This window comes from Polyodon spathula, chromosome 19 (genome assembly GCF_017654505.1).
Source record: "Polyodon spathula isolate WHYD16114869_AA chromosome 19, ASM1765450v1, whole genome shotgun sequence".
In the NCBI taxonomy this organism is placed as follows: Eukaryota; Metazoa; Chordata; class Actinopteri; order Acipenseriformes; family Polyodontidae; genus Polyodon; species Polyodon spathula.
The window spans coordinates 33,190,597-33,214,490 of record NC_054552.1 but is presented as its reverse complement, the minus strand read 5'-3'; the positions used below and the strand labels follow the sequence as shown (position 1 = coordinate 33,214,490).

Below are 23,894 nucleotides of genomic sequence, written 5' to 3'. Positions count from 1 at the left end.
AGTTCTTCAAAGTGGACCTGTTCTCTATGCCATATTGGGGTGCAGCGTGTCACTATGGTGTTCAGAAGACAGTCCCAGCCCTGGTGTACCTGCCAATAGAGGTGTTATTTTGGGATCAATGCCCAGGTTAATAATGAACCACGTCATGAAAGTCTAAAATCCATGGTGATTGTGTTTAAAAAGGCAGCTCACACAGGAGGCAGTATTGCATGCTGAGTGTTCTACAAAGCTTTCATGAATATGATTCAGAATAACCTGGCTCTTGACACTTGTGTTAAGCCCCAGCAATGATGGAAAACGAGGCCCACAGAGCTACACTCAACACTGCTGCGAGTACATTTAGGCTCTCGACAAGCTGTTTCAGTGCTTTCAATCATGCAGGTGTGTTCCTCACAGCATTACTGCAACAGTGGCGTATCTTTGCATCTTTGTCATACTCTAAGTTTTTCAAACAGTTTTTCTTCAGTGTTGATTCCTCAATTAAGTAGTTCAAGTGGTGATGGTGAAATCAAAGCATTTTTTAAAAGTTTTACACAAGCTAGAGATTCACGCTTGTGGTTTCTCATTTCACCAGAACCCTTTATTGCTTATTATTTAGCAACATTATTATCATCATTATTAGTAGTTGAAACAAGATTCGTCTTTACACTGTCAATTATTTGGGGTTAATGAATGTCTGCCTAATTGCACTGCATGTCTCAGAATGCAGCTACCCCTTTTAAAATGTGTTTGTACGTTCCATTACAGCAACACGTGTCACAGTGCAAAGATCTCACTGGTTTCTAATTTAAAAGAAAAGGACAGAGCTTCTTGTTAGTCTCCCCAAGAAAGACATGCCTGTTGCAGCTGCAGTGTTCAGTTTTCAAGAGCCTGTAATTAAGCAGTGATGAAAGGCAATAGTATCTGGTTTGTGCACTGACTGTCCCTAGTCAATAATCAATACTGTGATTGGCTGTATTTGACGAAAGATGAGGGCAGGGTGCAGAGTCAGCAGATTTGTTGCAGTGTGCTTTATCATTTGAACACAAATAACTTTCTCATCTTGAGCGTGGTTGGATGTTGCACATTCAACCCCCCCCCCCCCCCCCCCATTTAAAAATAGCTGTATAGGTGCACACCGTTTCTATGGCAACCTCAATTTGCATGCGAGAAAAGGATGCTGCTCTGCTGGTGTATTAAGAGCAAATGCATCGGATATGGCTTTGCATTATACTGCATCTGTAAAGGACTGGAGGGAGTCCCAAGCTATTTTCAGTATTTTGATGGGGTGTTTAACAATGCAAACCCAATAAGGTTTACAACAGTGAAACTGCAGAGTATTCAGTATGCATTACCGTGGTTATTACAATGCCATGTGCGTTGAGTTTTACATTGCTTGCCCTGATTTAGCATGCTTTTACTATGCTTTTATACAGTGTTTTAATATAGTATGCTTTTACCAGGCAGTATACCAGAATAACCTTCAGAAGGAAATTCCATCTGGACATTACTATTGTATTAACACTTATATTTAAGGCATCAACAGCAGTCTTGTTTAAAGAGCGTCCCTGTTCTTGACAGACTCTGTTTTAATTCTTTGACACAAAAGGTTGTCTCTCCTATCAGGAAGTTTGAATAATTCAAACATATTCATCCTTGTTCTAAAATCTTTGTTCAAAAGGGCCAATCTGTAGCTTCTGGGACAACCACCTTTGCAAGAGTCTACAGAAATAGTCGATTAGCTTAGATTGTAATGAAACATTTACACAGTCAATACAGGCTCAGACAAACCCAGGTGAGAGTTCTGAAGAGAATGTTAATTCCCTGGTACTCATGCGAAGGCATGGGCCACCACATTCGCTTTACTGACTGGTAGCTCATAACTAACATAGCTGCTGTAACTCGCTGGACTGTGACCCCGGTTTGAACTCTTTATAAAACCATGTTAAACACAGGGGTGCGTAGTAACACATGGTTAAAAACACAGTGTAGAAAACTGGGTAACACAATTATTTGTATTTGTTTTTTGTTACCTGCGCAGAACCACCACATTCTCTGTTTATTCTACTTGAAAATCACAGTTCAAACTTCAGCTGTTAAAAAGGAAGTGGAGAGCTATAATGCTTTGCCTCGATTTGCCCCAGAATCAAAGTGCTGGCTAGTGTTTGGGGCTTGCTTTTCTCGCACAAGTTGCCTATCAATTTATGGAAAATCATTTGGTTTTGGAACACCCACACACGTAGGATAAGTATTTGCTGGTTTCTAATGTTTGGAGGGCAGTTGTTTTTGTCTCGTCCAAAATAAATATTTTATTTTTTGCATCCACTTTGACAGATTTTTCTGATATTCCTTACTTTAATTTTCACAAGAAATAACTGCGGTGACATTCCAAGTTCTTTAGGCCATAACGTCAGTGAATAAAGTGTTGCAGTAAAATACTGTGTGCTGAAGATCTCTTTTTAGTTAGTTTAGTTTCTTTTCCTGACGCACATGCAGTATACAATACTCTAAATATTACTTTTTGTAAATCAAGTAAAATTGAGAGAGAGAGAGAGAGAGAGAGAGAGAAAGCCAGTATAGACAGCACTTACTATCATCCTTTATTTAGTCTTTAAATGCAAATTAATAAGTGACATATATTAGAAGTAAGTGCATGGGATAGGTCTTAAAGAGGTCATTACAAATGGTCTTGAAGAAGCTGGAAAGTGGGACACACACACAGGGCAGCTGGTTTTGCACCAAGGCCAGTAATGCTTAGAGGCAGGTTCATTTGTAGGGGATGTTAGAGAGTTGTTTTATATGAACCTTATCTTTTTAGCAAGGGTCAGAATCCATAATGTCAGTACATCACACAGCACTGTCTTTTACACAAGTGTCACTGAGGTTAATAACAGCCCAGGAAAAGCTAACCAACTACTGAGGATTTAGATGTGAGGGGTATTGAATAATGAGTCAGCATGCGTTAGGTTTACAATCTCAAGAAGCACTCCGCTGTGCTGATATCTGGAGAGATTGATGGCATTTTGTTTCATGACATGGTCTGATAAAAGCAGACACTTATGCACACAAGGTATTTTATACATTCTGTTCCAGGTGGAGTTATCTTGTTCATGAGAAGTGGAAAAAAATGGATGAACGGAAGTCTTTTAAGTTTTGTATTGATTCCTCCTGTGAACAGCTGATCCGTATGGAAATGGTAATGAACATCTATTGAGCGGAAAGAATATGAATACACTCATTGGAAAGCTTAGATAATTCTTCAGAAGGGATAGGAATGATTGACCAGACTTTGAGAAAGGAATGTACTAAATGAAGGGAATCAATCAATGTGTGCTTGTAATTTGGTTTCAGCTTCAGTCACAAAGTTAGGGTTCTGGATAGGGTGTATAAAATGCATAATATGTTTTAAACAAATTATTATTATTATTATTATTATTATTATTATTATTATTATTTATTATTATTATTATTATTATTATTATTAAATAACATACAGACAATCTTATAATACAGTACAAACATGTTTAAATCTAAACCCACAACCCATACCCATACCTTCAGACAAGGTACAGTACAAAGACCCCTGGAATACATATGGCCTGCATGCAGAAGATTAGAAGTTAGTTGTCATCTGTGAAGTTGCAGTCCCCCACTACCCTCTATCATTCCCCTAGAGCTGACTTCTCTAGACCTCCTTATATGGCAATTATATTGAACAACAATCATGCCACAACACCTCAAAACACCTTCAGTATAGTCAGAGTTTTATTTTCTTTATGCATGCAAATGTTTATGCAACTTCAGAAGAATGGACATTAGTTTCACAGCAGTACAATGAGGACCAAGATACATGACAAAAATGAGCCATAATTTTTGTGTAAACCAAAAAATAATCATATCCCTGAATAAAGCATATAATATTAGAGCTGAGATGCTTTAATTATAGGAATAAGTGGAGTAAAACTATAGGATAGTTACCTTACCTATAGGAGTTGTTGGATTTTTACTAATATTATGATTAGTTATTATTCAAATTGATATGTAACACATAGCACAGCTATAAGTGTGATAAACAGTAATTCAGTATTCATCCAATGATATTCTATCAGACATATCAGATTACAGTTATAACATTATTATAAAATATCAGGATAGCAAAAAAATATATACCCCAGCAGCACTCAATACGAAGATCATGTTCTTTTTACCAACTATTTCTATATATAAAACTATGCCAATGTAGAACCTTTAGTTTATAAATTAATAGCCTAATACAGGAAGAAAGTAATGTTTACCACGCCTGGATGAAGTTTCCTGCCAAATCAGGGTATTGCTCTGTCTCAGCTTGTTGCGATGCTGCTGGGTGTGAATGCTGTTTGGGTTAGTGTTACCTTCTGGGACTGTTACTCCTGTTCTTTATATAGGCTCTGTCTCAGCTTGCTGTGATGCTGCTGGGTGTGAATGCTGTTTGGGTTAGTGTTACCTTCAGGGTCTGTTACTCCTGTTCTTTATATAGGCTCTGTCTCAGCTTGTTGTGATGCTGCTGGGTGTGAATGCTGTTTGGGTTAGTGTTACCTTCAGGGTCTGTTACTCCTGTTCTTTATATAGGCTCTGTCTCAGCTTGCTGTGATGCTGCTGGGTATAGAAGCTGTTTAGGTTAACATTACCTTCAGGGTCTGTTACTACTGTCCTTTATATAGGCTCTGTCTCAGCTTGCTGTGATGCTGCTGGGTATAGATGCTGTTTGGGTGTGGTTACCTTCAGGGACTGACACTCCTGTTCCTTTCCACAGCCTTTCTGGCTTCTCTGACCTAATTTTCTTCCCCAGCAGGGTGGGGGTGGGGAGCAGCTCTCACTGCATGCTCTGTGTATATATCGGAGTGGCTCGTTCTTCATTTCATGGTATAGTGTGTGTATGCTACAGTGGAGGGTGCAGGGTGCAGCTCTCACCTCATGCTCTGTGTATATATCGGAGTGGCTCGTTCTTCATTTCATGGTATAGTGTGTGTATGCTACAGTGGAGGGTGCAGGGTGCAGCTCTCACTGCATGCTCTGTGTATATATCGGAGAAGCTCGTTCTTCATTTCATGGTATAGTGACAGGCAATGCAGGAAAAACCTGCTGGGGATCTGACTTTTTAAACAGGCAGACTGGAAATTGCACTTGAAATGGTTAAGATAGCCTTCTGATGTGGCGCTGGAGACATGCAGGCGTAATGTCACTTAAGCAAAGCGTGGACTGATAGCTGGTACTGATGTCGACAAGGAACCTAACTGTAAACGAATCTGTTTGTCTTTGGCATGCCATGCTGCTGATGATATACAGCTGGCATGCTAGTTTTTGAGGTTAAGGGCTTGAATTTTACATCAATTTTACATCCAGCTATAGTAGCATGAAACAGCATGTCTCTGTAGACATTAGCATGGCTATAACAGGGCTACACATGTGACCTCAGCGTGTTGTTAGGCTATTGATGCAGCACAGGTCTGTGGAGGTGTAGTGTTTTTAAGCTTCAGTTCAGTAGTCTTGATTTGGACCAGTAAGGAATGTGTTAATATGTGGATGATGCTTTATTGCTGGGAATGGAAGAGTACCAGAGGACCAGGGCATGACAGTGAGACCCAGTCAGCTGATTTGCTTGCAACAATAAGACTGGGGGGTGGGATCCAAAAACCCATTTAACTCCAAAAGAAGGAAAGCATTAGACTTACTTACAAGCCCAGAAATCAAAATGAGTTGTTTATTTGCAGTTAGGTAACTATGTGCTTATAGCGTTGGGTAGTCGATTCTCTCCTATCTAATACGTAAATCGTATTTTTATTTGACATGTTCATTTACTAGGATATAGTATTAATTTAATGATGTCAGTAATGGATCAAGAAATCAAACTTTTGCAACACCAAAAGAGATTCAGAGGTAAAGGACAAACAGGGCAAGTGTTGTATACTGTTGCGCTACAACAGTCATTGAAATGAGCGGGTAAATGGCATCGGAATACTAGGGGAAGGGGTCACAGTCCAAGACATCAAACACTGTATCATGTCTGTGTAAAGAACAGGAGGAACTTCACAACAGCATTACCAAGGGCTGATTGATTCTTAATGACAAAGGCCATTTAAAGGGGAGAAAGGTGGGAACCCTCTGCTAAAAGAGGAAAATGAGTTGCTAGGTAACAGGAAAAGCTGAATTATGTAATTGCCACCCTGCAGGAAGAGTGAGGAGGAATATCTCTGGAAAAGAAGGCTATAAACAGCTGTGTAGCGCAGTAGCTGGTAGTGGTTTTGTTTATTATGCTGAACTAATCAGAACTGAAAAAGCCTGAATCAGGGTCTGAATGAGAGAACCTGGATACTATAAATACATAGAATTGTACTGAGGGGCAGGCAGAGAGTGTGAATCAAACAGGAGATATATATTCTCTAGAACACTCATTTATTATTTAAAGGAGTCTTCCAGTAAAACCGATCTTCAAGCTGGTATTCGCCTTGAGTGTGCGTCGATGATGTCATGGCGCTGTGCGTGCCAATGCATCAAAATGTAGTTAATTTTGAAACATGCTGTCCATCCGACACTAACAATGCTCTTAGTGTTCTATAATGAAACCCTGCTCTCTTTACAACTATCTGAGGTTATGGGAGGTTATAGAAATTCAGCTTTTAGAAACAGAAGCAGCTGCTGTTTCTATATTTATTTTGCTGTAAGCATGGCCAATCATGATTAAAGCAGTGATAGAGAAGGACAGAGAACAAACATTAAAGGATATTCATTAGGTCAAAATAACAAAAAAATGTAACTATACACATGATATGAATGCATCAAATGAAATGGGCTGATGGTATTAAGATCTGCCAATGTTTAGGTCCTTAAACAGACCCTGTAATGTTCAATGGATTTTCTATTGGTAACCAATGTTGTCTCATTACCTTCCCACTATAACACAATGTAGTGGGGAGACACAGCACAGCATCATAAGACGTAGTTTGCAACCAGTGATGGCAGGACCAAAGAGACACAATTATAAAATGGAGAATTCCATCACTTGGAACTGGCATCACTTTCATTATCAAGACTAGGCTTGAATGCACATTGAATTCCACCACTTGCACATTGAATTCCATTGAATTCCATCACTTGGAACTGGCATCACTTTCATTATCAAGACTAGGCTTGAATGCACATTGAATTCCATCACTTGGAACTGGCATCACTTTCATTATCAAGACTAGGCTTGAATGCACATTGAATTCCATCACTTGGAACACATTGAATTCCACCACTTGGAACTGGCATCACTTTCATTATCAAGACTAGGCTTGAATGCACATTGAATTCCATCACTTGGAACTGGCATCACTTTCATTATCAAGACTAGGCTTGAATGCACATTGAATTCCATCACTTGGAACTGGCATCACTTTCATTATCAAGACTAGGCTTGAAAGCACATTGAATTCCATCACTTGGAACCGGCATCACTTTCATTATCAAGACTAGACTTGAAAGCACATTGAATTCCATCACTTGGAACCGGCATCACTTTCATTATCAAGACTAGGCTTGAATGCACATTGAATTCCATCACTTGGAACTGGCATCACTTTCATTATCAAGACTAGGCTTACATGCACATTTTTATTTTGCTGATCCCTGCACCAGATGTTTAATTGCAAGATGATGGGCTAGTTGGAATAGCTTGCAGCCTGCAGCAGCGCTGACAGAAATGATCTTCATCTCCCTGTCCTCTTAATACCTGGGGAGAGGACGGGATACTTTCAATAGTTATCTGAGTAATCAGAACATGCGGACCATTCCAAACAATCCACCGTGCATAAAGGAGGAGAGCTCACAATCTTAGAATTGTAAGATTGTGATCTTTCATACTGGATAAATGATTAAGTTTCATGATGAGTAACCATTTAGAAGTGCAGTGAGTGGTGGTTTTCTAAGCTGTGGATGAACGCAGAAGCATCGGTGACATGCACACAGCCACTGCTGGTGTCTTTATAAACCCTCTGGTCTAATTCCTCACACATTGTGTTTCCCTTGCAGTACTACTTCACTGTTAACTTCAACCACGACAACCAGAAGGCCCTGGAGCTGAAGACAGAGGATGTCAAAGATTGTGACGAATGGGTGGCAGCAATAACACATGCAAGGTATGTGGATTCTGTTCTATACACAGCTACACACTCAAGGTATGTGGATTCTGACTGTTCTATACACAGGTACACACTCAAAGTATGTGGATTCTGACTGTTCTATACACAGCTACACACTCAAGGTATGTTGATTCTGACTGTTCTATACACAGTTACACACTCAAGGTATGTGGATTCCGACTGTTCTATACACAGCTACACACTCAAGGTATGTGGATTCTGACTGTTCTATACACAGGTACACACTCAAAGTATGTGGATTCTGACTGTTCTATACACAGCTACACACTCAAGGTATGTTGATTCTGACTGTTCTATACACAGTTACACACTCAAGGTATGTGGATTCTGACTGTTCTATACACAGGTACACACTCAAAGTATGTGGATTCTGACTGTTCTGTACACAGCAACAACTTGACTATCCCAACCGTGATGATCTAACCCTTGTTGGGTGCTGTGCTCTTTTGTCCTGTCATAGAGAATCCAGCCTTCAATCGCTGGTATTTACTGAACAGTTCAGTATTCTATATCATGCATTTACAGTTAAAGTGGTTGAATTATATCTTTTAAGAAGATTCATTCAATTAAACTCCCCCTGGTCCCAATTAGCTTGGGTATTTTTACTGTAAAGGCAATTCAAGCATATTGTAGTAAAGCTTAATAAAGCAATGTAAAGCACAGGCAGGCTTGATAGGTATGGTAAAGGGTTTCAAACCACACACAGTAAAACCACAGTAAGCTACAAAATCCCTCTCCATATGTGAAGCGATTGCATAAGAAAAACATATGTTTGTGTTGCATTTGTCTGGATCTGATCTGGGTACAGTAAAAAGTTTTTTGCAAAAGAAATCCATTGTTTTGTTTGGATATTGTTTGAAGTATTTGCAGACTGTGAGTAAACCATAACTCAAATGTGAAGTATAGAAAGGGTCAACTAATTAGTCAAACGTTGCCATGGAGCAAAGAGATGAGTAGCTCTGGCCCCTTCTTTTCCTATTGTCTATCAATACGTTTCTATACTTGAGGCTGAAAGAGCCCCACTCCCTCCTCCACCAGTGACCCTGTGATAGGGCTTGGACACTTAAATGAATGCTTTAGATAGCTAATACAAATAATACTGTGCAAACACCTTGGTGAAAGTTTGCAGGAGAGTCTGATTTTCCATGCGCAGAAACACGTGCACAGAATGTGAAGAGAGCCTCTCCGGGTCAGTTATTGCAGTTGAGCTGGTAAGTGTACCCAGCGGAAACAGGGGGTAATGGAGCACACCACTCTCTGCACTGTGCAATTGAGCAAACCCTTACATACTTGAAAATGTGTTTGAGGTATTTAATAAAGCAAAGGGTGCGACACACACAGAGTGTAGTTTGTTCCTCTTCAGGTCTAATATTTCATTGTACCTGTGCATTCCTGTCTGATAGCCTGCAGAATGCAGCAGCATAAATACAAACATAAGAAGTGACATTGTCATTGAATCGCTTGAAGACTGTGCTTCTGTACAGTTAACTAAAAGCAGTGAGGGATCTATCTTTTGCTGTGGTTTGCTCATTATTTGTGTAGTGTAATTAGGAGAGTATTTCATCCTGTGCTTCAGTTCACATTAAGAGTCGTTATTTCTCGTCTGGAAACACGTCTAGGACCTTAGTACTTTTTAATGCAAAAGCACACACCAAAAAACGATGGTGACAGGTTCAATTCTCCCCATAATGGATGGACAATGTAATGGGAAATGAATAAGCAATGAAGGGTCAACAGCATCAATACCTCCGGCAGTGAAAACATTCATCATCCAAGGCTGCTACACAGTGACATCAGGGGTAATTGGGTCAGATAACAAGGTGTGTTTACACCCTGGATAAAGCAGTCATCATCAGGGGTAATTGGGTCAGATAACAGGTGTGTTTACACCCTGTTACTCTACCTAGATAAAGCAGGGTCATCATCAGGGGTAATTGGGTCAGATAACGAGGTGTGCTTACACCCTGTTACTCTACCTAGATAAAGCAGGGGTAATTGGGTCAGATAACAGGTGTGCACACCCTGGATAAAGCAGGGTCATCATCAGGGGTAATTGGGTCAGATAACGAGGTATGCTTACACCCTGTTACTCTACCTAGATAAAGCACCGTCGTCATCTTTTGATAAAGTGAATGTCGGTACCACGTTTTTGAGTCTGAATCACTGCACGGTTAAATGGATGATGTTTTATTATATTACTCACTGGGGTGTTCAGTTGACATTTTAAAGGTGCACTGTCTTGTGCTTTTTGGGTTTTTACATATTCTATAAAGCTGTCACAAACCCTCATGAAGACATTTGTTTTAGAGCCGTTATCAGTATATAGCAACACCAAAATATTAACAAAGAAAACAAGGGTCTCTCATTTGCCTTAACGGTTTTGTTTTGCTTCCATATGGCATCGGGACCTCCCTGCCACAGTGGATAGCAGCAGGAGCGTGGCTGTTTAGTTTCCACATTGGCAGAAGCTTGTGTGCCTGCAACTAAAACTACTGTACCCAACCAACTGGAAAGCCAACAATGTCTGCTTTCTAATGTGCACGGAAGACGAAGCTGGAAGAATGTAGTAAATACGTCTGCTTATTGAATTGATAGGTTTTGTTTTGTGTAGTTGCGCTCTCATTTAAAGGGCTTCTGTGCTGCCAAGGAAACTATGACCAGTATGGCTGAGCTGCTTACGAAAAGATCCTAATTAACCATGCCAGGCAATTCCTTGAAATCTTGAAATACAGCCTCAAGCCCGAATGCAGCTATCGTATTTGCCCATCGTTGGTATTAGCTGAATAAAGTTGACTCTTCCCTCAGTGTCTGTGTGTGTGCTTTTTTTAAAGCACATTCCCCTGGTATTGCAGCGGTGTCTGCTTCAGTGTAAAGATTGTCTATTCTGCTGTCCCTCGTAAACCCTTCCATTTAATTAGTATTCCAAAAGGTTGCAGACCAAGGAGAAAGCATGAGAATTTCATTCTATAGTCACATGTTGTGAGGATATAAGTAAGGTAGGACTTGAAGAGTTATTTAGTGTATACCACAGTCTCCATTAGCGTAAGTACATGAATGACAGCCCATTTGAAGGCTGCTTTGCCCCTCCACCCCAGCGGAAGGTGTCATACTCCACTGTGTCTGTTTTTGTATGTCTGTCGGGTCCCCTTGTGAACACACAGAGGTAGATATGGTGCTGTGTATGCCTCCTGTTCTCAGCACTCTAATGATACGTCTCCTCACAGCTACAGGAACCTTGCGACGGAGCATGAGTCGCTCATGCAGAAGTACCTCCATTTGCTGCAGATTGTAGAGACAGAGAAAACAGTTGCTAAGCAACTACGACAACAGATAGAAGATGGGGAAATAGAGGTTGAACGCCTGAAAGCCGAGGTAACCTTTGTTTATTTATTTGTATGTAATTTAAATTCTGACTATTCCCATTGCTAAAGTGCACTATGGAGATAAAGTGTCATTAAGCTGCTTTGTAATGTATATTGTTTAATAATACCTGGAAAGCCCTTTTATATTATTAAGCTATTGCTTTTTCTCTGTGTAATGTCTGTGATAAATTATCATACAAAAGTGACAAATGTCTTTGCAATAACAAAATACCTAATATTATGTATTCACTTCCTGTGCAGCAGGTATTAGGACCCCACCTGACACCACAGTGGGCTGAGTCCACTGTCCAGCAAAGTGAGTACTAGACTGATGTGGGTACCTATTACCTGCTGCACAGGAAGTTAACGTATAGAGTGGTGGAAGGCTAATTTGGCTTCACCAGAAAAAAAAAAAAACAAGTGAAAAATGTGAAGTCATGCTGTTGTGTTATGTAGTATTTAATGTGATTCTGTCAGAGTGGGTCATATATACTTTCACCTTTTGTACTGCAATGGAAACTCAGTCTTTCTTCATCCAGGTTGACTGGTAATATGAAGCTGGCAGGCTTAGCTAGCTTTGGGTTTGAGAAGCCATTTCTGCTCCCAAACCCATTCCCTGCTCTGCTTTATTTTCCCTTATGTATTCTTTGTAAAACAGATCAAATAGTAATTTTACTTTAATGTGCAAATGTTGAGCTGGCAATGAAACACTTTTCCTGTGCTGAATATGTATGAAGTGGCAGCTATTGTACCTGGCTGTCTGTGGAGAATGATAATAACCTCTTTGTGTCAATACAAAGTATTGGGCACACTTAGCATGAGGTACCGAGCCTCGAGGTTTTCAGCTTGCTTAGGATCCCAAATTAAGTTCGCTTGATTTTTTTTTTTTTTTAAATCAAGCAAGCCTCATTTGAACAGTATCACTACATCCTCTCATGCAAATGAGCAGAATTAGTTTTATACAGTACATGACCGCCTTGTCCCACTATTCCGTTTTAAAAATCACAAATACACTTTGTTGTACAAACACAGAGACATGGAAATACACATCTGTGTTGCAGTGAGGAAGAATGTTGCCCCAAGCATGACCCTCACCCTCCCACACTGGCAGAGCTGTACTACCCTAGTTAAAGGCTTCTGAGTGGTAGCTATAGCACTTATATAGTGTCCTTCGCTCATGATCTGGCTCATTGCAAAGCGTTTCATCATCCAGTTTTTTTTTTTTGCATTAAATTAACAGCATGCATGGGATGTGTTGATTAGTATCAGAAGGGTTATTTGAAATCTTGCAATGCGAACTGTTAAAAAAAGCGAACAGTCTCATATGAAATTGCCTTCACTGTATTTCAGTCATTTGTAGTAGTAGGGTTAAAAACAAGAACCCCAATCACCTTGTGCTCCTGTGTGTCATCTCACCAGTACTGAAGGGTTATTACTCTACTTATCTCTTCTAGATTGGAGGTTTGCTCAAAGACAACGAGCGCATTCAGTCTGACCCGACTACTGCACCCAGCGACGATGACTCTGACATCAAGAAAATCAAAAAGGTCGGAGTCTTCAGCAAGCGCTCGAACAAAAACCCTTTGACGATCAAAATTCTGAACGCTGCACTTGAATTCTGTAATCAAATGTAACTTGTTCCATCAATAAGAAGCCATTGGGGTCTCTGTGCTTGAGCTAGACAGTGGTGGATATACATCCGTTAAAAAAATTAAGTTAAAATGATGTTGCACCCCTTCCTCTATCTGTTTTGAAATGGAAACACCTCAAGCACTGTGCTTAGTGTCCACCTTTGGGCGTGGGTCACGTTACTGTTGAACCTCCTGCAACAGAACTTCAGCCCATCAGTACCTAGAGGAAGGCACTAGGCCAGGGGTGTGCAATCTCGGTCCTGGAGGTAAAATGTAAAATGATACAGTGTTGTACTTCAGGGTCTGGGTGGAGTTTTAATTGGTTCAATTAAATAATTTAGAACAAAGACCAGGAGTGGAAGGCCACCTCTGCACTCGGCGAAATGTTAGTCTAGATGACAACGTTTGTTTGACCCGTAGTTTTGCTGGAGTGTTTTGAAGTGAGTGCTGACACAGGAATGCCGGCTGTCCTAACAGGTACAGAGTTAGGGTTAGGGTTAGGGTTATGGAATTTGGAATGTTAGTCTAGATGACAGAGTTTCTTTTTGAGTTTGACCTGTGGTTTTGCTGGAGTGTTTTGAAGTGAGTGCTGACACAGGAATGCCGGCTGTCCTAACAGGTACAGAGTTAGGGTTAGGGTTAGGGTTATGGAATTTGGAATGTTAGTCTAGATGACAGAGTTTCTTTCTGAGTTTGACCTGTGGTTATGCTGGAGTGTTTTGAAGTGAGTGCTGACACAGGAATGCCGGCTGTCCTAACAGGTACAGAGTTAGGGTTAGGGTTAGGGTTATGGAATTTGGAATGTTAGTCTAGATGACAGAGTTTCTTTCTGAGTTTGACCTGTGGTTATGCTGGAGTGTTTTGAAGTGAGTGCTGACACAGGAATGCCGGCTGTCCTAACAGGTACAGAGTTAGGGTTAGGGTTAGGGTTATGGAATTTGGAATGTTAGTCTAGATGACAGAGTTTCTTTCTGAGTTTGACCTGTGGTTATGCTGGAGTGTTTTGAAGTGAGTGCTGACACAGGAATGCCGGCTGTCCTAACAGGTACAGAGTTAGGGTTAGGGTTAGGGTTATGGAATTTGGAATGTTAGTCTAGATGACAGAGTTTCTTTCTGAGTTTGACCTGTGGTTATGCTGGAGTGTTTTGAAGTGAGTGCTGACACAGGAATGCCGGCTGTCCTACAGGAAGGGTTAGGGTTAGGGTTATGGAATTTGGAATGTTAGTCTTGACCTGACCTGTGGTTATGCTGGAGTGTTTTGAAGTGAGTGCTGACACAGGAATGCCGGCATTCCTAACAGGTACAGAGTTTCCTCCGGGGCTGGATGTGTCGGAGGAAGTGGAAGACAATCATTCAGGACTACATCAGGTCTCCCCACGCCGAGAGCATGAGGAAGAGGAACCAGGTGGTGTTCAGCATGCTGGAGGCAGAGGCTGAGTACGTTCAGCAGCTGCACATCCTGGTCAACAACTTCCTGCGGCCGCTGCGTATGGCTGCCAGCTCCAAGAAACCTTCCATCACCCACGACGACGTCAGCAGCATATTCCTGAACAGGTAGCCGTGATGTTCCACTTCACACAGGGAGTGCACGTCAGCAGCATATTCCTGAACAGGTAGCCGTGCTGTTCCACTTCACACAGGGAGTGCACGTCAGCAGCATATTCCTGAACAGGTAGCCATGCTGTTCCAGTTCACACAGGGAGTGCACGTCAGCATCATATTCCTGAACAGGTAGCCATGCTGTTCCAGTTCACACAGGGAGTGCACGTCAGCAGCATATTCCTGAACAGGTAGCCATGCTGTTCCACTTCACACAGGGAGTACACGTCAGCATCATATTCCTGAACAGGTAGCCGTGCTGTTCCACTTCACACAGGGAGTGCACGTCAGCAGCATATTCCTGAACAGGTAGCCATGCTGTTCCAGTTCACACAGGGAGTGCACGTCAGCATCATATTCCTGAACAGGTAGCCATGCTGTTCCAGTTCACACAGGGAGTGCACGTCAGCAGCATATTCCTGAACAGGTAGCCATGCTGTTCCACTTCACACAGGGAGTACACGTCAGCAGCATATTCCTGAACAGGTAGCCATGTTCCATTCACACAGGGAGTGCACGTCAGCAGGAACAGGTAGCCATGCTGTTCCACTTCACACAGGGAGTACGTCAGCACATATTCCTGAACAGGTAGCCATGTCACACACAGGGAGTTACGTCAGCAGCATATTCCTGAACAGGTAGCCATGATGTTCCACTTCACACAGGGAACGTCAGCAGCATATTCCTGAACAGGTAGCCATGCTGTTCCACTTCACACAGGGAGTTCAGCAGCATATTCCTGTTACAGGTAGCCATGCTGTTCCATTCACACAGGGAGTTCAGCAGCATATTCCTGAACAGGTAGCATGCTGTTAACACAGGGAGTATTTCAGCACACTCATTCTGGGCAGGGGGCAATGTCACAAGATGAGTTAGGAAAATCCCCGATATGTAAACAGCTAGTGATGGGATGAACTTTGTTTTTTTCTTCGTGTTAAAATATTATTTCAAATTGAAGTACATTTTAAAATATTCTTGGAATTGAAGAAAAAAAAACCCTCTAAAATTATCTTATAACCAAAGCACAGTGAAATGATTGTGTGTTTTTCTTTATTTTTTATTTCAGATGTCATTCATTATTATTAATTATTAATATTATTAAATTAATCATTTAGCAGACACTTTTATCCAAAGCGACTTACAGAGACTTGGGGGTTAACTATGCATCATCAACAACTGCTGCTGCTGCAGAGTCACTTCCAATAGGACCTCAGTTTTCCATCTCATCTGAATCCATGCATTGGTGTCTTTTGCATGATGCAGTCATTTAGAAATGCTGTTAGGAGGTCATTTTTGCCTCATTTTTCATGCAGTGTTTGTTTGCATATTTGTAAAAGGAAAAGTAAAAGCAATGTCCTTATTCAGTGGACTGCTGTTTTGCTTATTTAGAAGCATGTGGAGCATGTGGTTGGATCCATACTGACGGTTTCAGTCTGGTGGACCACATTTTAAACTTAGGCATGTATCAGTCATGTTAATTATACAATTACTTTTGATGATTCTTTCTTATCTTTCTTTCAGTGAAACAATCATGTTTTTGCACCAGATATTTTACCAAGGACTAAAAGCAAGAATAGCAAGCTGGCCAACGCTAGTACTAGGTAAGTAGACTGTGCTTCCACTGCATTCCCCTTTCCTAAGACTTTCCATCCACAATGTGCGCTAGGAAGCACAATACAGTTAATGCTGCAGAACCTTGCCGGGAAGGACTGGAGATGTAGGCAGGGGAATTTCAAAGTAACATTTTGTGATGCTAGCTTTGCAACGTGACACTGTTTCTGCACTGCAGCACAGACCTTTGGAAGCGGTCCCTTGTGCGGTAGCTTTCCAAGCAGAACAGTCTCCCAGCAGGTGCAATTGGCTCGCTTGTCTCCAGGAATTGGATTTGGCGTTTGATTCTCTGAGGATGCACCTCAACAAGGAGATAACAAAGCATTATTGACAGCTACTGCTGAGTGGAGCCTGCAGTGGCACAGACTGGGGGACACAAAGGGGCCGGTGGAATTAAATTAAGAAAAATAGATAAGTGAGGAGGCTATATTTAGAAAGGGATACCGACATGTTGTTTATTCTGCATGGTTTTATTTTGTGTCCTTTCAATTACTTAATGAATGCATTCCTCAATGGTATTTCTGTCAACCAGAATTCATCTGCCTGTGTCTATGGATCCAATCTTGCCAAAGACCTCGGAACATACAGTAGTACTTCAGGCATCCCTGACCCCTATGTACATATTTAATGTTCTGTGCAAGGATTATTAACACTCACAATTGCACAAACAGCAATGTCAAGTGTTTATTCCAAAGGATAGTCCAGTCATGAGTTTGCTATGAGGGTGGGATAAAACTTCTCAAGCCAGAAGCTATAAAGACATTATTTCCTGATCCAGGATCCATTGTTAATAGGGTAAGATAGGAGGAAATTCAGACCTTTCTTTACAAGCAGCCGCTGTTCTTGAAAAGAGATCACTAAGCTTGGTAAATAATAATCTAAGCTGAACCAGCACTCAAGAATTATACAAAAAACACCTAATATGTTAATAAAAAGGGATGGATATAAAGTACCCCTTGAAGCAGTGGCAGTAACAGATATAGCCGGCTAATATGGAACCAATCAAAGAGTGCGGTTCTGAAGGGGCTTCTTGACACTGTGCAGAAACACACTTGATCGCTGTTTCCCTGTCTCCAGCTGACCTCTTTGACATCCTGCTGCCCATGCTGAATATTTACCAGGAGTTTGTGAGGAACCACCAGTACAGCCTGCAGATCCTGGCACACTGCAAGCAGAACCGAGACTTCGACAAGCTGCTCAAGCAATACGAGGCCAAGCCCGACTGTGAGGAAAGGACTCTGGAAACCTTCCTGACCTACCCTATGTTTCAGGTGAGGATGGATAACTGAGCTCCTTCAGTAGAGAACCTGCTACATCACGGCACACCTTCGCTGTAGGTTAAAGGCACCGTTAGAGTCAGTTTGAGCTCTTTTGTTATTCACAGGCTTTGTAAACAGCTTTTAGATGCTTGACTGCAAGAAAAAGGGTAGCATCTATGCATATTCCCTTTGAAATTGTATTTCACAGTATAGAGTGCAATTACATAGTGTACGTTTCACCACTTAGTGCTGTTGATTCCTGCAATCAGATCAACAGAAGTGCATTAACAGCAAAGATACACATACAGCCCGGACGGTCACTCCTCTAACAGCACGGATACAGATACGGCCCGCAAGGTCACTCCTCTAACTGCTTCTGGTTTCTTGGCTCAGATCCCCAGGTACATCCTGACGCTGCACGAGCTCCTGGCTCACACCCCGCATGAGCATGTGGAGAGGAACAGCCTGGAGTATGCCAAGTCTAAGCTGGAGGAGCTCTCAAGGTTTGTGCTGCTTTTGGTCTTTCACTGACATCAGATAACCTGTCACTCTGCTTGCTTTCTTACTGTACCTGTGCTGGATGTGACAGCCTTTCACAGGATTGTCTTTCCTCTCCTCCTTGGCACTCGAGGCGCTCCAAAGCAATGCTTTCTGGGAGGAGCGGCTGCAGCTTTTTCCAGTTCTCCAGTGTGCTTGTAATGGGTGGTTTTCAGTTGAGAGGGTTTCCTGCTGCAGGGTGAAGGCATTATCACACCAAGGGCTAGATTCTCAAAGATCCAAATAATCATCGGCTCCTTTAATCAGAAAGGAAAATCACACCCAATAAAGTTACCAAACCAGCAATAAACAACTTCAATAAGGGTTTTCTTGAAACAACCTCATGTTGTTTTTTCAGTAGTTTTTGAATTTCAATTGGCGTTTTTTCCTTTCAGAAAACAAGTCGCGTTACAACAGTTTGGAGTAAATGGTTTTAAGAATCTAGCACTATTTTTTGGGGCTATTGAACCAGAAAAGAACACACTTATATTAAAGTCCTGTTTCTAAAAACATCTTCTGTTGGAGTATGAATCTAAAACCTTGTAAAGAGCACAACTGTCCCGTTTGTCTAGAATCATGCATGACGAAGTGAGCGAGACGGAAAACATCCGGAAGAACCTGGCCATCGAGCGAATGATCGTGGAAGGGTGCGAGATCCTCCTCGATACCAGTCAGACCTTTGTCAGACAAGGTGCCCCTGTTTCATTACTTTGAAGATATGTAAAGACATGTAAAGAGTCTGGTCTTTAAAGCCTATTTTGAGTAGTGCAATAAAGTTTCATGCTAATGAAACCTTACTGGCTTATTTAGCACCACTCTTGAAACGTTTCATGAATATCACACTATTTCTAAACTCAGACTCTTTAAATCACTCCTGAGAGACTAGCGAAAACAAAATGCTGACAATGAAACCATTTTCTTTCTACAGCTAGTTGTTCCTCTTCCTGTGTGTCTGTGGGTCGAATGGGCTGGGTATGTTCACACACATGAAGTTTGGCCTGAGACCCCCTCTCCCATTATATCTTGGCATGGGCACTAATCTGAGGAAATACCCAAGCGTAATCTCATGTACAGTTACTTTGTTCATATTGGGAAGGCAGTCTGTCAATACAGTTAAGGTCAGGATGAGTTATAAGGGATTTTATTTTATAATCTGATTCAAAGTGAAATCCCAGATCAGACATGTTCAAACACAACTGGAACCACCAGTCTCGGCAGGTCTGTATGTTCAAAAGAGAACTAATCATCTTCCCATGCATTCCCCCATGCAGGTTCTCTCATCCAAATACCAATGAGTGAAAAGGGGAAAATCACCAGAGGGAGGCTGGGGTCCCTGTCTCTCAAGAAGGAAGGGGAAAGGCAGTGCTTTCTGTTCTCCAAACATTTAATCATCTGTACCAGAGGATCGGGAGGGAAACTCCATTTAACAAAGGTACCTACCAGGTTAATTTTTTGAAAAGAGAAAACTTTTCTAAAACTATAATTAAACAGCTAAATAATATAATTCACTCTCCTAGGCACTCTTTAGTGTCAGTTTTGTAACATTAAAGGTAATATTTTGTCTCCAAAAAAGTTAAAAAAAGGCTTGTGTAAAGTCAAGAGTGAACACATATATACATGAGCGTATAATATGGGAGGAGTTCTAGAATTTGCATAAATTACCGTATACATTAGTGTAACTGGACAAAGGCTGGGCATGAACCGCCCACTACTCTCTCCATAAGTGACCGTTTAAACCACTGTACAGTTTGAACAAGAAGTTACAGAGATCGGAGAAAATTGCTTTTAAAAACATTCAATGTGTCCGAAGTTAAAGCACGAATTCCGAAACATGCCGAACATCAAGGGCTTATTCAGTTGACATCTTGTGTGTAGGAGGACTGAGCTGCTTCTCTGTTTGTTTTGTTACATCGCCAGTTTTATTTTCACGAAAACAATGTTCACTTGACTTTAACTTTTTATCACATAATAAGTATTAACGCATCCCTTTCTTATGGGCTTTTAGAACGGAGTGATGTCACTCATTGACTGCACCTTGATGGAGGAGCCAGAGGGCACCGATGAGGAGTGTAAGTGTGCAGAATGCGAGCACTTTATTCACGAATGCTGATGTCATACGAGGAGGGCTCCTTTTGATTTGACAATGTTCCCTTTGCTTTTTAAACCAGGATGTTATGCAGTTTTTCCACACTTTCCTAAACTTTCCAGATAGAAAATGCAGTAGATGTATTATTTTTCTCTGTTTTTGCTGCTTCTTCTTCTAAAGCAAAACCAGACAAATCCGGACAAGACATGGAGCACTTGGACTTCAAAATCGTTGTCGAACCAAAAGACACGCAGTCGTTCACTGTCATCCTGGTGGCGTCCTCACGTCAAGAGAAATCCGCGTGGACAAGCGATATCAGCCAGGCAAGCTCAGAAAGATATGTGTTTATTTATGAGCTGTACCCAGAATTAGAGAATGATTTTAAAATGCAATCTGTGTATCGCTGAAGCTTTACATGTCCAAAGTAATTGTCCCTTGTATTTATTTTATCTAGTGCATAGACAATATCAGATGCAATGGTTTGATGATGAATGCATTCGAAGAAAACTCAAAAGTGACAGTTCCACAGATGATCAAGTAAGTGTTAAAAACTATTTAGTTTTTCTCACAATAAAGAGGTTGTATACTGTTGTATAGAGACATGTTTTATATATCTACGTCTTTCATGCACGGTCAATGAAGGAGCATCATCAGCGGTGCAGTTCGGATGGGGCAGCGTCTCTCTTGTTTAAAGGTTGTGTTTTGTTTTTTAACAGTGCAGTTCAGATGGGGCAGCGTCTCTCTTGTTTAAAGGTTGTGTTTTGTTTTTTAACAGTGCAGTTCGGATGGGGCAGCGTCTCTCTTGTTTAAAGGTTGTGTTTTGTTTTTTAACAGTGCAGTTCGGATGGGGCAGCGTCTCTCTTGTTTAAAGGTTGTGTTTTGTTTTTTAACAGTGCAGTTCGGATGGGGCAGCGTCTCTCTTGTTTAAAGGTTGTGTTTTGTTTTTAACAGTGCAGTTCGGATGGGGCAGCGTCTCTCTTGTTTAAAGGTTGTGTTTTGTTTTTTAACAGTGCAGTTCGGATGGGGCAGCGTCTCTCTTGTTTAAAGGTTGTGTTTTGTTTTTTAACAGTGCAGTTCAGATGGGGCAGCGTCTCTCTTGTTTAAAGGTTGTGTTTTGTTTTTTAACAGTGCAGTTCGGATGGGGCAGCGTCTCTCTTGTTTAAAGGTTGTGTTTTGTTTTTTAACAGTGCAGTTCAGATGGGGCAGCGTCTCTCTTGTTTAAAGGTTGTGTTTTGTTTTTTAACAGTGCAGTTCGGATGGGGCAGCGTCTCTCTTGTTTAAAGGTTGTGTTTTGTTTTTTAACAGTGCAGTTCGGATGGGGCAGCGTCTCTCTTGTTTAAAGGTTGTGTTTTGTTTTTTAACAGTGCAGTTCGGATGGGGCAGCGTCTCTCTTGTTTAAAGGTTGTGTTTTGTTTTTTAACAGTGCAGTTCGGATGGGGCAGCGTCTCTCTTGTTTAAAGGTTGTGTTTTGTTTTTTAACAGTGCAGTTCAGATGGGGCAGCGTCTCTCTTGTTTAAAGGTTGTGTTTTGTTTTTAACAGTGCAGTTCAGATGGGGCAGCGTCTCTCTTGTTTAAAGGTTGTGTTTTGTTTTTAACAGTGCAGTTCGGATGGGGCAGCGTCTCTCTTGTTTAAAGGTTGTGTTTTGTTTTTTAACAGTGCAGTTCAGATGGGGCAGCGTCTCTCTTGTTTAAAGGTTGTGTTTTGTTTTTTAACAGTGCAGTTCAGATGGGGCAGCGTCTCTCTTGTTTAAAGGTTGTGTTTTGTTTTTTAACAGTGCAGTTCGGATGGGGCAGCGTCTCTCTTGTTTAAAGGTTGTGTTTTGTTTTTTAACAGTGCAGTTCAGATGGGGCAGCGTCTCTCTTGTTTAAAGGTTGTGTTTTGTTTTTTAACAGTGCAGTTCGGATGGGGCAGCGTCTCTCTTGTTTAAAGGTTGTGTTTTGTTTTTTAACAGTGCAGTTCGGATGGGGCAGCGTCTCTCTTGTTTAAAGGTTGTGTTTTGTTTTTTAACAGTGCAGTTCAGATGGGGCAGCGTCTCTCTTGTTTAAAGGTTGTGTTTTGTTTTTAACAGTGCAGTTCAGATGGGGCAGCGTCTCTCTTGTTTAAAGGTTGTGTTTTGTTTTTTAACAGTGCAGTTCGGATGGGGCAGCGTCTCTCTTGTTTAAAGGTTGTGTTTTGTTTTTTAACAGTGCAGTTCAGATGGGGCAGCGTCTCTCTTGTTTAAAGGTTGTGTTTTGTTTTTAACAGTGCAGTTCGGATGGGGCAGCGTCTCTCTTGTTTAAAGGTTGTGTTTTGTTTTTTAACAGTGCAGTTCAGATGGGGCAGCGTCTCTCTTGTTTAAAGGTTGTGTTTTGTTTTTTAACAGTGCAGTTCGGATGGGGCAGCGTCTCTCTTGTTTAAAGGTTGTGTTTTGTTTTTTAACAGTGCAGTTCAGATGGGGCAGCGTCTCTCTTGTTTAAAGGTTGTGTTTTGTTTTTTAACAGTGCAGTTCGGATGGGGCAGCGTCTCTCTTGTTTAAAGGTTGTGTTTTGTTTTTAACAGTGCAGTTCAGATGGGGCAGCGTCTCTCTTGTTTAAAGGTTGTGTTTTGTTTTTTAACAGTGCAGTTCGGATGGGGCAGCGTCTCTCTTGTTTAAAGGTTGTGTTTTGTTTTTTAACAGTGCAGTTCAGATGGGGCAGCGTCTCTCTTGTTTAAAGGTTGTGTTTTGTTTTTTAACAGTGCAGTTCAGATGGGGCAGCGTCTCTCTTGTTTAAAGGTTGTGTTTTGTTTTTTAACAGTGCAGTTCGGATGGGGCAGCGTCTCTCTTGTTTAAAGGTTGTGTTTTGTTTTTTAACAGTGCAGTTCGGATGGGGCAGCGTCTCTCTTGTTTAAAGGTTGTGTTTTGTTTTTTAACAGTGCAGTTCGGATGGGGCAGCGTCTCTCTTGTTTAAAGGTTGTGTTTTGTTTTTTAACAGTGCAGTTCAGATGGGGCAGCGTCTCTCTTGTTTAAAGGTTGTGTTTTGTTTTTTAACAGTGCAGTTCAGATGGGGCAGCGTCTCTCTTGTTTAAAGGTTGTGTTTTGTTTTTTAACAGTGCAGTTCAGATGGGGCAGCGTCTCTCTTGTTTAAAGGTTGTGTTTTGTTTTTTAACAGTGCAGTTCAGATGGGGCAGCGTCTCTCTTGTTTAAAGGTTGTGTTTTGTTTTTTAACAGTGCAGTTCAGATGGGGCAGCGTCTCTCTTGTTTAAAGGTTGTGTTTTGTTTTTTAACAGTGCAGTTCGGATGGGGCAGCGTCTCTCTTGTTTAAAGGTTGTGTTTTGTTTTTTAACAGTGCAGTTCAGATGGGGCAGCGTCTCTCTTGTTTAAAGGTTGTGTTTTGTTTTTTAACAGTGCAGTTCGGATGGGGCAGCGTCTCTCTTGTTTAAAGGTTGTGTTTTGTTTTTAACAGTGCAGTTCGGATGGGGCAGCGTCTCTCTTGTTTAAAGGTTGTGTTTTGTTTTTAACAGTGCAGTTCGGATGGGGCAGCGTCTCTCTTGTTTAAAGGTTGTGTTTTGTTTTTTAACAGTGCAGTTCAGATGGGGCAGCGTCCCTCTTGTTTAAAGGTTGTGTTTTGTTTTTAACAGTGCAGTTCAGATGGGGCAGCGTCTCTCTTGTTTAAAGGTTGTGTTTTGTTTT

At 41.3% G+C, this 23,894-nt stretch overlaps 1 protein-coding gene across 1 annotated transcript in view; it reads left to right on the top strand.

The window, feature by feature from the left end:
• Window positions 1-23,894, top strand: part of LOC121294354 (ras-specific guanine nucleotide-releasing factor 1-like) — a 43,232-nt gene that overhangs the window by 4,874 nt on the left and 14,464 nt on the right. The window contains exons 2-13 of the mRNA XM_041217979.1: window positions 8,029-8,135; window positions 11,384-11,531; window positions 12,976-13,068; window positions 14,453-14,706; window positions 16,273-16,352; window positions 17,440-17,633; window positions 18,015-18,124; window positions 18,731-18,849; window positions 19,430-19,590; window positions 20,164-20,227; window positions 20,425-20,567; window positions 20,699-20,781. Of these exons, the coding sequence (XP_041073913.1) occupies window positions 8,029-8,135; window positions 11,384-11,531; window positions 12,976-13,068; window positions 14,453-14,706; window positions 16,273-16,352; window positions 17,440-17,633; window positions 18,015-18,124; window positions 18,731-18,849; window positions 19,430-19,590; window positions 20,164-20,227; window positions 20,425-20,567; window positions 20,699-20,781 (1,556 nt within the window). The remainder of the gene's footprint in view (window positions 1-8,028; window positions 8,136-11,383; window positions 11,532-12,975; window positions 13,069-14,452; window positions 14,707-16,272; window positions 16,353-17,439; window positions 17,634-18,014; window positions 18,125-18,730; window positions 18,850-19,429; window positions 19,591-20,163; window positions 20,228-20,424; window positions 20,568-20,698; window positions 20,782-23,894) is intronic.